An 11298-nucleotide genomic window follows, 5' to 3' on the forward strand; every position below is an offset into this window, starting at 1 on the left:
GACTCCGAAGTGGAAGCCTTTGAAGCCTTCAAGGCACTTCGGCGAGCAAGAAAAATGGAAAGGGAACAACAGCTCAAGAAGAAGTACGAGCAGCACCAAGTTCGCATGAAGTTTGAGGTAGTACCACCAACTGCCCTCACTGAGGTGTACCATCACATTGATGACTGTCTGCCCGCGACCAACAGCCTTGCCCCAAGGCGTGCACGATCGTCTCGTGGTGTAGCATTCGGCACCGACACACACAACCCGCACTGCCGTAGATGTTCAAAGCAGTTTCCGTGCACACTAGTCCAGCTTTGCGACAACCTCATCACGCAGACGGAATGCGCCCCAGGACGATGCAGCGCTAATGAGCTTTGCCGAAATCAAGCCATTTCCAAGAAACTCTTCCCCCCCACAACAATTGTTGATGATTCAAAGTTGACCCATGCATTGCGTGTCGATGAAAGTGTCCCTGCAGGAACAAAAATCATCGAGTACGTGGGTGAACACATCGGCAAAGAAGAGGTTGCAGCACGGAAGGAAAAGCGTCATGGCGCGAAGGATTGGTACATCGTGCGCGTGGGCACCAACGGAGACTTGTACGTTGACGCCTCGAAGTTCGGTAACAACTCGCGGTTTATCAATCATGCCTACGTTCCGAATTGCCGCTTCGAGGTATGGTATGTAGACACTAAACCAAGACTCATGGTGGTCGCGAACACTGCTCTCGAGCAAGGCACTATATTGACGCTCTCTTACATGAACGCGGCGTGGAACATCACTTGCGTATGTGGGGCATGCGACGGTGGCTACAATCTTACTGATATTGTTTAATTAACAGTAAATGAATTTTTCTACAATCTCAGTTGTCGCATCAATTCAGGACATGCCGCGACGTTTCGCAATGCTGCTGGAGCTAGATTTCATCCAAGCTTCATTTTGCAAAACCAGATGATCTGCCAGAATGCTGTAATGTTAGTACTACATAGTAGTACGTATTTCGCTGTGGTGGCAATCATCCCACCTAATTCTTGACATTATCGGTGATCGTACGCACATCCTTGAACTTCAAGGGCTGTTTTTGGCCCATCTGGTGAATTTGGTGGCCCATCACACCGGTCAGTGTGATAAAAACGCCATTATATCAGAATTTTGGTGGGTCTTAACGTTTTTCATACCCGGCTTAACGATTTTGAGCATTCCTTAACGTTTTCATCACGTTACCATTTACTGCATCCACAACTGTCTCAGCGGATCTCGTGTGCTTTTCTCGAGGAAGAATGCATACCGAGAACTGCGTTGGGACTGGCGCACAGTAGTACTCGAAATAATTAAATAAATTTGTAAGAGCAGAAATCCAACGAAAACGAAACTATATTGGCCAATCGCAGCGTCCCCCCAACATAAGCCGTGATTGGTCAGTTCAAATGGGAGATTTAAATTTAATTGGCTGACTTTGGATGACATTTGACTTGCAAGCCTCGCCGCGTTGGAGCTCGTCGACTTCATGGCATCTGTGCACCATGGCGAGCACATCCTTACCACGGCGCATCTGGTCACGTGGCTCAAGACGTACCAGCTTGAATGGTTGGCTGAGTACATGAGCTCCAAGCCGACCGACGAGCGCACGTACAAGTCACTGGTGCAATGGTGCCTTCGTTTCGGCAACCCACATGGCTACCACCATCGTGTTCCTTACCTTGTGAAGTCCACCCAAGAGGAGCTTGCTGTAACCCAAGAGACGTTTGCTGCTGATTTCGGCTCGACGTTTGGCCATCTTCCCAAACACGCATGAATCAACGTGGACGAAACACCTGTGTACTACGATATGCCGCCTGGTCGTACTCTTGCTCGAGTTGGACAGTCCTCACGCGTGGAAGAGTCCCAAAAACACTCCGATCGTATCACGGCTGTGCTCTCAATTCGTGCGGATGGTATGTCACTACTCATTGCGTCGACTCATTGCAAGATATGTAGGTACAAAAATGCCGCTGCTACTGATTGTGAAGGGCCGCCCCGGCGGTGACATCGCGACCAAAGAAGTTCCGACGTATCCCGCTGGACCGGTCTACGCTGTACAGAAGACTGCGTACATGAACCAGCGTGTCTGGAACATGTACCTCCGCGAGGTTTTGAAGCCCGAGTTGGATTGTCCGTCGGTCCTCCTTACCGATAACCTGAAATATCACTTGTCGAAGAAGAGCTACAAGATCATGCAGGATGAGCTTTACTCCGGTGCGTTTCTCCAGCCATTGTCGGCCAACACGACGAGTGTCCAGCAACCTCTGGATGTCGGCGTCATGGGACCTTTCAAGCAGATGTGCCATACGGAGTGGATCAAGGAAGGAAAAGTCGTCACTGCTACAGCGAAGCGTCTTGTTATGATCAAGAGGGCGATTAAGGTGTGGGATGGCATGAAGGAAGACACAGTTCGCAAGTCCTTCGAACAAGCACTTCACACTTACGAGATTTAGTGTAAATTTTCTTCATTTGTTCAGGTTTTGGTGAAAAATGTAATTAACTTCAAAATCATAAAGAAGTTCGCACTGCACTTTGGCCCCATGCTAACTTTCACCCCTCACACTACTTGTGCTACAATTGCATAGTCATCCAGCATTTCGCCGTCTTACCCACTGCACTATTCCGAAGAACGGAGGTATCCTCAGTCTGAAATAGTTTGCAAAACTGAGGTACCAGTCATGTGTTCAATCCCAACCCGAGGCTCAATTTTTATTGGCAAAAATTAAACGAATCCGAGTGGTGTTGTTGATTGTGATGCGGAGAGTTTTATTATATTTTGGTACCACACATCCCGCCACCCTATACAAACGTCCATACAACAAGTTATACCACTGTGCGCCAGTCCCAACGCTGTACTTAAGCGAGAAAATGGGCTCCTTGTAAGTACAAGCATTCCATAAAGCATACCCATGGTTGTAGCATGTTTGCTTCATCTTCAGGCCATTACCTTCCCATTTACGAGCTGTGACAATGGACATTCCACCACAACAAATCCAAGATAAAAACGTATTTTCAAAAACCGAATAATTGCCACATGTGAGTACAGTTTAAGTAGAGGCGTTGAGAATATAAGCAAATTGTACTATAAAAGGAGATTTAAATGAGTTACTACGTAGTATATGTTAAAACCAAATTACGCTATATTTTGAGTTCAACAAGTAATTGCCGCCAAACCTTGGCGCCGAAAAGCGTGAGCACTGCGGCTAGAGCACTGCCAGCTACTCACTTTCCAATTTCAATGTCACGTGCCACCCCCGCTATCAACGCTACTCATGTTCTCGCCCGTCTTTGCGACTAGGCCGCCTCCGATCTCACGTTGCTCGAGACGAGTCTCGAAGACTTCGGAGAGGCGGCCCGTCAAGGCATGGACATGGATGAAGCCCCAGTAAACCCGATCATGGACAAGTTCGTCAACGTTCTTGGACCGGAGGGAATCCGTTCTCTGACCAACTTCACTGTGTCGGAGATCGAGTCCCTCTGGTCCATCGTCGATGATGCATTGAACGCCGCTTGGCTGGAAGGACGTGGCCGGAAGTCGACCACAAGCCCTAAGAACAGACTGTTCATGACTCTCACGGTCATGAAGCAATTTTGTTCATGGGACAAGCACGCCGCTGACTTTAGTTTCAAGGCACCAACCTTTGAGAAGATGATCATGCGTACTGTGTCGGTATTTTGGCGTGAGCATTGTCGAACTGATGTGCATATGCTAGAAGATTGAGCCTGTTCTGTCCAACAAGTTCATCGTGTGCCCATCCATGGCGACCTTGACTGAGACCGGCTGTCGTTTCACTAACTACCCGTACGCCCTCTATGCAGTGGACGTGAAGTTCCAGCCATCGCTTCGTCCAACGGGCCGTTTTTCTGAGCAGAAACACTACTTCAGTGGCAAGCATCACCTATATGGCTACAAGATTGAAACCGCCGTCTCTCCCGATGGCCGCTGTGTGGCCATGTCCGACGCGCATCCTGGTTCGGTCCACGATCTGACCATCATGCGTACTCGACGTGATGTGCACAAGGCCAACTTGACGAAGACACCCCGTGAAGCTGCCTTGTCGGACCATGGGGAGTTGTCGACCGCCTTCCCGACATATTGGCCATGCCTTGTGGACATGGACTACATCAGAATTGCCCATGAAGTCCGTGGGATTCATCCGAAGCGTCGCCCAGCAAACGGCGCTCTCGATGCCAACGACCATGAGTGCAATCGACGCGTTTCGTCCGATCGTGTTGTCGTGGAAAACTTCTTCGGGCGTGTTTGCTCCCTGTGGAGAATTTCAAGCACGACGTTTACTTGGGGCGAGAAGATCTACCTTTCGCTTCAGAAGACTACGTTTGCCTTGACCAACTTCCATCTGTTATTGCTGCCCATGCTCGCAGAGGACGAAAACTACTATGCCATGGTTCTGGCCCGCTACCAGCGCATGGCGAGCGAGAAGAAGCGAAAGCGTGCTGAGACTCAGCACCGTTATCGATTGAGGAAAAGGTCGTATCGCCATGGATACCAATCGCGCTCGTTTCTCGCCATACAGTGGCTGAAGTATTTTCAGTGTTCATGTATCCTCGTAAAGACCAACTAATTAATTAGTACCATGTTCATTTCCGAATACTTTACTCCTGTTGGTAGCAATTGTGTATTTTGCAAATAAGTAAACACCTTCGCAAGGTTACAGCAAATTCTAAATTCAAGTGATACTGTGGAAGGGACTCAAATTAATATCAAGAGCAATGTGTTTGTGTCAAAAATCGTTAGTTTCCGAAATATCCAAGTTATTGATTATTTACTGGACCACTGATCAATAACATACTTGGTGAAAAAATCAAAGAATTTAGAGGCCAAACTTCTAGAAGCGCATGGCACGAACAGCATCCATAGCTGCACGCTCTTGACGGTTCAACCGATATCGGCGTTGGGTTTCTTGACGCTTGCGCTTCTTTTGATTCACCATACGTTGGTAGCGAGCGAGTACTCCACCATAATAGTCCTCGTCATCATTGCGCAAGGGCAGCAAGGACAAGTGAAAGTTTGTTAACGCAAACGTAACGCGCTGGATCGCAGAGTAGTTTCGCTCGGACCACATGTGCGTGGCGCAATTGCAACTATTCGTCCAGCCTCTACAACTCTACATAAAAACAACTCATTTTAGATATTTCTTGTTGGTCACATTTTTATACACGTTAAATTGACATAGCATGTCATAATAGTGGTAATGATGCGGCGTTGTTCTTGTCAAGTGGTGCTTTTCTCTCGCCTGTGTTCACGCCTTTTGTCCTCGCCTATTTCTCCCAAACTCTATCGCCTAGTCTATCAACTCTGACAGGCCGAGACAGTGGCCGCTTTATACCTGCATGTTCTGCATATTCTTCATGTCGCAACCCTACCCTAGTGATTGCTCACCCAATCACGGCTCTAGCACTAGGAAAAGAGCGCTGATTCTCACAAGTCAGTGTTTCTCTTTGGCTGAGTTCTAGCCAATAGGAACGAAGCTAGATAGTTTGTAAACGACTGAATGTCACTTTTGGTTTTCCCCTGTCCCGCACACTTGGTTTGTCTTGGACACTCTGCGCAAAGTTGCTACACGCCTATCACCCTCGCCTACCTCCTGTTTCTTGCTTCGTGACAGGTTATGAGCCCTCCTGTTTCGACCATTATCGCCTACTCCGGTATTCTCCTCGACGACGCCTACAAATTCTATGCTGCGTGGCGCACCACGTTTGAAGAAGCGGCCGTGACCGCAGACTTCTTCTCCCTTTGCACCAACGAGACCTATTGCCCTACGCCCATCGAAACCGACGCCTACACTATCAGCCAGGCCAAGTTTCAGGTGGACAAGATCCGCAACGATGCGAAGTATTCCATCGACGGTTATGCTGGTGACGCCTTGGAACAGCGCCTTGCAGCGGTGAAACGCCTTGAACAAGACTTCACGCGCAAGTTTCTGGATGAGTACATCGCGGAGTCCCTCGCTGCCCTACGCGTCCAGGCTAAGGCATTTCTTTCATCTTCCTCTACGCCTAAAGCCCACACTCGGGCTACCTCCACAGCACTCATCGTTCAGCCACAGTTTCCACCTCAACAAAACTACATACCACTTCCTCCCGCCTCTTCCACAGTGGATGACCCTCTGCTGCCCCCACTCCCCGCCTATCGTATTCATCCTCCGCGTACGCCTCCCAACTCTAACAAACTCACTACACGACCTCCCACGCCTCCGATTACGTTGACCCGCCTGCACGACAGTTACCCGTACGCCTCAACCGTCGTGGTGGCGCCTACAGTGCACCTCCGCCTCCTCGTGCTGCGCGCCCTTATTACTCCTCCGATGAAGAAGACCGCTGGGGTCCAATTCGTAACGTCGCCTACGGTCAAATGGCTAACATTACTGCCGACGCCTTTCACCAACTGTCCTATGACAAGTGTGTCGCCTATCATCTTTTCAAGCACCAAGCCGGTCTCCATCCCAAAGCGCGACCACCGCCTATCCCACTCATCAAAGACAACCTCCAACTCAAAGACTACCAAGCCAACCCTACGCCTCCCACAATGACCACCCACTTTCCCTTCTACGTTGGAATCTCTTGGGACACGGTCTGCCTGAAGGTGAATTTCCCCAACCACACCTATCCATTCCCCCTCGAACCTTCACTCTATCCCCAGCTCTCCAACGAATGGATCATTGGCTCTGGTGCCACCGCCTCCTGCACGCCTCACCGTCGCTACTTTATTGACTCCGCCTTTGTCGACAAATCATTTACACTTGCTGTGGGCGATGGTGGCAAATTTCCTGTTCTCGGCCACGGGCCTATCGATCTCGGTGTTACCACCCACTCTGGCGAAACCTTCGGCCAATCTCGCCGCTCATCATGAGCCTCTCTCTCTACCCTTTGCCCTACATTGCCCTGCCTTACAATTCAACCTTCTCTCCGTCCGTCACTGTGTTCAAGCTGGCTGCCACTTCGACTTCTCGCATCCATCGCACTGCCTCATGGACATCGGTCGTGGCCTTTATTTGCGTGCTCAAGTTAACGCCTTGGGACTCTACTCCTTTCCGGCACAGCCCTACACACGCCTAGCCAGCAACCCTCCGCCTTACCCTCCTGCTGCCGTTGCAGCTGCCATCATGGAATTTCAGGCTAACCTAGCAGCTCATCCTTCCCTTAGTGATGCAGATCCATTCCACATCAACTTCGCCACGCCTACTCCGTGCTCCATTTCTACGCTTGAGTCTACCGTACAAGCCGCGGCGCGCTCCGAAGTAATCGATCAATTGCACATCTATATTATTTACGTTGGACGTTCGCCTAAACCCACTATTTTCAAGTCTCCATCAAGCAAGGCTGTACATTTCTCATTACCGCCTACCACCACACTCTCTCCCCCAACCCCAACGCCTCGTCCCTTATTTCCTGTTTATCCGGCACTTCCAAATTTCCTTCCGTACACGCCTTGTCCCTCGCTTCCAACGTTGTCACCCCAAACCAGTTCACTCCCATCTCTCCATCTACCAACAAACCTCTTCTATCTCTGCCTCCCCCTTCAACTTCAACAACTACGACGCCTTCTCTCGCACTAGCTACTGCAACCACCTCAAACACACGCCTATCTAACGAAGCCCTCTTCCGTCTTTGGCACAACCGCCTCGGACACCCAAGCTCCACCGTTCTCCAAAACCTCGTCAAGACCCACCCCGACTTCTCTACCGATCGCCCACGCATTTTCAAATCCTTCACCTGCGATACTTGTGAATTCGCCAAGTCCCGTCGACAACAGTTTTCCTCCGCAGCCGTTTTCCACGCCTAATTCTTCCTCCTTCTCGTCCACACCGACATTTGGGGCCCGTGCCCAGTGCCATCGATTGGTGGCAGCTTTTACTTCGTCGTGTTTATCGACGACTACTCCCGGTTTACCTGGGTCTACCCTCTCGCCTTCCTCGAGGATCTCTACGACGCCTACGAACTCTTTCGCCTCCAAGCCATCACTACCTTCAAGTCTGACATCAACACTCTTCAGTACCTACCGCCTACTGACATCGGCAATCTACAAGCCGACAATGTCAAGGAATTCGAGAAACTTGGTCGTATCATCGGACCGAAGTACTCCACCAAGACCACATTTTCAAACGCCTACTCGCCTGCTCAAAACGCCGTAGCCGAATGCCGCATTGGCTTACTCGTCATGAAGATGCGAGCGCTCCTACTGCCCGGTAATCTCCCCAAGTTCCTGTGGGCCGAAGCCGTTATCTACTCCGCCTGGCTCTATAACATCTCGCCTTCCACCCGAATGACGGTCAGTCGCCTTACCATCGCGTTTTCTCCCGGCACCCACCCCTCGCCTACATCCGCACCTTCGGCTGCACCGCCTTCGTTCATATACAAAAGGCTAACCAAACGAACAAACTCGACGCACGTGCCATCAAGTGCATGTTTGTGGGCCTACCAGATGATCGCAAGGGCTACACTCAACGCCTAATCCCACCAACTACTTTACTCCCGTGATGTTGTTTTCCACGAAGGTGAATTCCCACCCATCAACACCATCCAAGCTGCAGCAGCATTTCGCCTTCGTGCCCGTGATGCATCCGACATTCCATCGATTACACCTCATGAACCTCTACCGCCCCTCTCTACTCGCCTCGATCCAACCATTTTTCCTCCACTTCCTTCAACATCTCCACCCCTACCACCGATCAATTGTCTCCACCCTACGTTTACTCTTTGTCTGCCGCCTTCGACGAACTCCAACTTGCTCTACCATATCGCAGTCCTCTTTCCATCCGCCTACCACTCTACTTGCCCAACATCACAGCCGCACCACTCCAACGCCTACATTATCAGGCACTCCGTTCTGTCTCTCCACCTCACATTTACCATTCGTTGTCATCTCCATCGACGATCTCGCTGTCCTTCCACCACCGCCTTACCCTTACCCTTTTCTGCCTCTCTCGGCGCCTACACAACCCCTCGATCCACCCCTTTATCCGCCATGGCACCTCTACGCCCTACTCAGCGCCCGCCTACCTCCGATTCCTCTGATCCTAAAAACTGGCAGGAAGCCATGCGCAGTTCCGATCGTCACAAATGGCGAACCTCCGCCCAAGACGAATTCCAGTCCCTTCAAGATAACAAGACCTACGATCTTGTTCCACGCCTAAAAACCACGACAGTCCTGCCCTGCCGATGGTTTTTCCGCATCAAGCCTAACGGCACGTACAAAGCACGCCTAGTTATCAACGGTTTTCTGCAACGCGAAGGCGTTGACTACGATGACCACATTTGCGCCTGTCCGTCGTCTTCATGGAACAGCCGCCTGGCGACCTCGTGACCGACGTCTCCCGCCGCAAACTCGTCTGGCGCCTAAACCGCAGCCTCTACGGCCTCAAACAAGCGCCTAACCTATGGTACTGGACCTTCGTCGACTACTTGGCATCCCAAAAGTACTCCCGCCTACACAAAGACCGCTGCGTCTTCATCAAGTCTGACGCCTCCGGTTTCACCATTGTTAGCCTCTACGTGGACGATCTCCTTATTCTTGCGCCTACTCTATCTCTCGTCCTCGCCTTGAAGGCTTCCCTCTCTCAACGGTTTGCCATGAAAGACCTTGGCGAAGTCTCCGACATTTTGGGATGACAAGTCCAACGCAACCGAGCAGGCAAGACCATCTTCCTTCATCAATCTCGCTACGCCGAGGCTATCCTGGACCGTTTTGACATGGTGAACTGCAACCGAGTTTCTACGCCTTTCAACCCCAGCCTCACCCTATCCACCTCCCATTGTGGGACCACGCCTCACGACTTCGTCTTTATGATCGGCAAGAACTATCGCTCTGTCGTTGGCAGTTTCATGTACTTAGCTACGGGCACACGTCCCGATATCGCCTACAGACTCCAACAACTTAGTCAGTTTCTCCACAACCCTGGCCCTACTCATTGGTCAGCCGTCCAACATGCCCTTCGTTATCTCAAAGGCACCCGCACCTATGGGATCCGCCTTGGTGGCATCGCCTCTATTGACGACTTTCCTTTTTTATCCGCCTACGTCGATGCGAACTGTGCTATGTGTGTTGACACTCGACGTTGCATCAGTGGATTTTTTACCCTTTTTTTCGGCTCACCCGTGTCGTGGCTTGCCAAGAAGCAACCTCGTCACCCTGTCCACCACGGAAGCTGAGTTCGTTGCCCTCGCCTTATGCATTCAAGAACTTCTCTATTTACGTCAACTCGCATCTGGACTCCAACAATCGTCCGACCAACCCGTCCTAGTCCATGAAGACAATCAGTCCACCATCAAGATCGCTACCAACGCCGAAGTTCACGGCCGTTCAAAGCACATCAACGTCCGCTACATGTTTGTGCGTGACCTCGTGGACTCCGGCGAATTCCAGCTCAAGTGGTGCAGCCCTGACAACCAACTTGCAGATTTTTTCACCAAACCTCTTCCGGCACCCGCCTTTGCCAATCTACGATCACGCCTCTCCATCATTCCCCTCTCAGCCTTCACTATGTGATCTCAAACGCCTATCAATACATTTTTTTTTAGATTCACAACTCTACTCTACGCCTTCCCGCCTATCAGATCTCACTTTATTTTCTTCTCTTCGTCAGCGCCTATCGTCGCCTACACTCCCAAATATTTTTTTGTTCTACTTTTTTCTTCTCTTCGTCAGCGCCTATCATCGCCTACACCCCCAATATTCTTTTTATCTCTTCTTCTACGCCTACCATCTATTTTTTTTCTTTTTCTCTCCTCTTCGCCTACCTTACTCCTTCCATTTCTTTTACTACGACTTATCATCTACGCCCCTGCATGTTCTGCATATTCTTCACGTCGCAACCCTACCCTAGTGATTGCTCACCCAATCACGGCTCTAGCACAAGGAAAAGAGCGCTGATTCTCACAAGTCAGTGTTTCCCTTTGGCTGAGTTCTAGCCAATAGGAACGAAGCTAGATAGTTTGTAAACGACTGAATGTCACTTTTGGTTCTCCCCTGTCCCGCACACTTGGTTTGTCTTGGACACTGCGCAAAGTTGCTACACGCCTATCACCCTCGCCTACCTCCTGTTTCTTGCTTCGTGACAGTTCTGAAGCACAGGCTACATTCAGCAAAGACAGGTAGGATCAATTTGAATGGCAAAGCCCACTGCACACATAGGTGCCGTTATGAATACTCCTTCGCATGTATTTAATCGTATTTTTGCCTTTGGTACCTCGAGATTAAGTGCAGGCAAAAATTCAATGCAATACAAAAACCAAGTAAAACGAATCTGTATTTAAAAAGTTTACACTACAGTCGAG

General features: G+C 50.2%; 2 protein-coding genes across 2 annotated transcripts; both read left to right on the forward strand.

Annotated features, from left to right (window-relative positions):
- Positions 1 to 54: 54 nt before the first annotated feature.
- Positions 55 to 1777, forward strand: H257_17048 (hypothetical protein; the record flags this gene model as incomplete). The annotated part of the gene is made up of 2 exons (XM_009845689.1): positions 55 to 752; positions 1462 to 1777. The coding sequence occupies 2 exons, from the start codon at positions 55 to 57 to the stop codon at positions 1775 to 1777; spliced, it is 1014 nt and encodes a 337-aa protein (XP_009843991.1).
- A 190-nt stretch (positions 1778 to 1967) lies between these two features.
- Positions 1968 to 4655, forward strand: H257_17049 (hypothetical protein; the record flags this gene model as incomplete). Its single annotated transcript, XM_009845690.1, has 4 exons — positions 1968 to 2411; positions 3302 to 3673; positions 3717 to 4492; positions 4634 to 4655. 4 exons carry the CDS (start codon positions 1968 to 1970, stop codon positions 4653 to 4655), a joined length of 1614 nt encoding a protein of 537 aa, XP_009843992.1.
- Positions 4656 to 11298: the final 6643 nt, after the last annotated feature.

The sequence above is a fragment of the Aphanomyces astaci genome (genome assembly GCF_000520075.1).
Source record: "Aphanomyces astaci strain APO3 unplaced genomic scaffold supercont1.97, whole genome shotgun sequence".
In the NCBI taxonomy this organism is placed as follows: Eukaryota; Oomycota; class Saprolegniomycetes; order Saprolegniales; family Verrucalvaceae; genus Aphanomyces; species Aphanomyces astaci.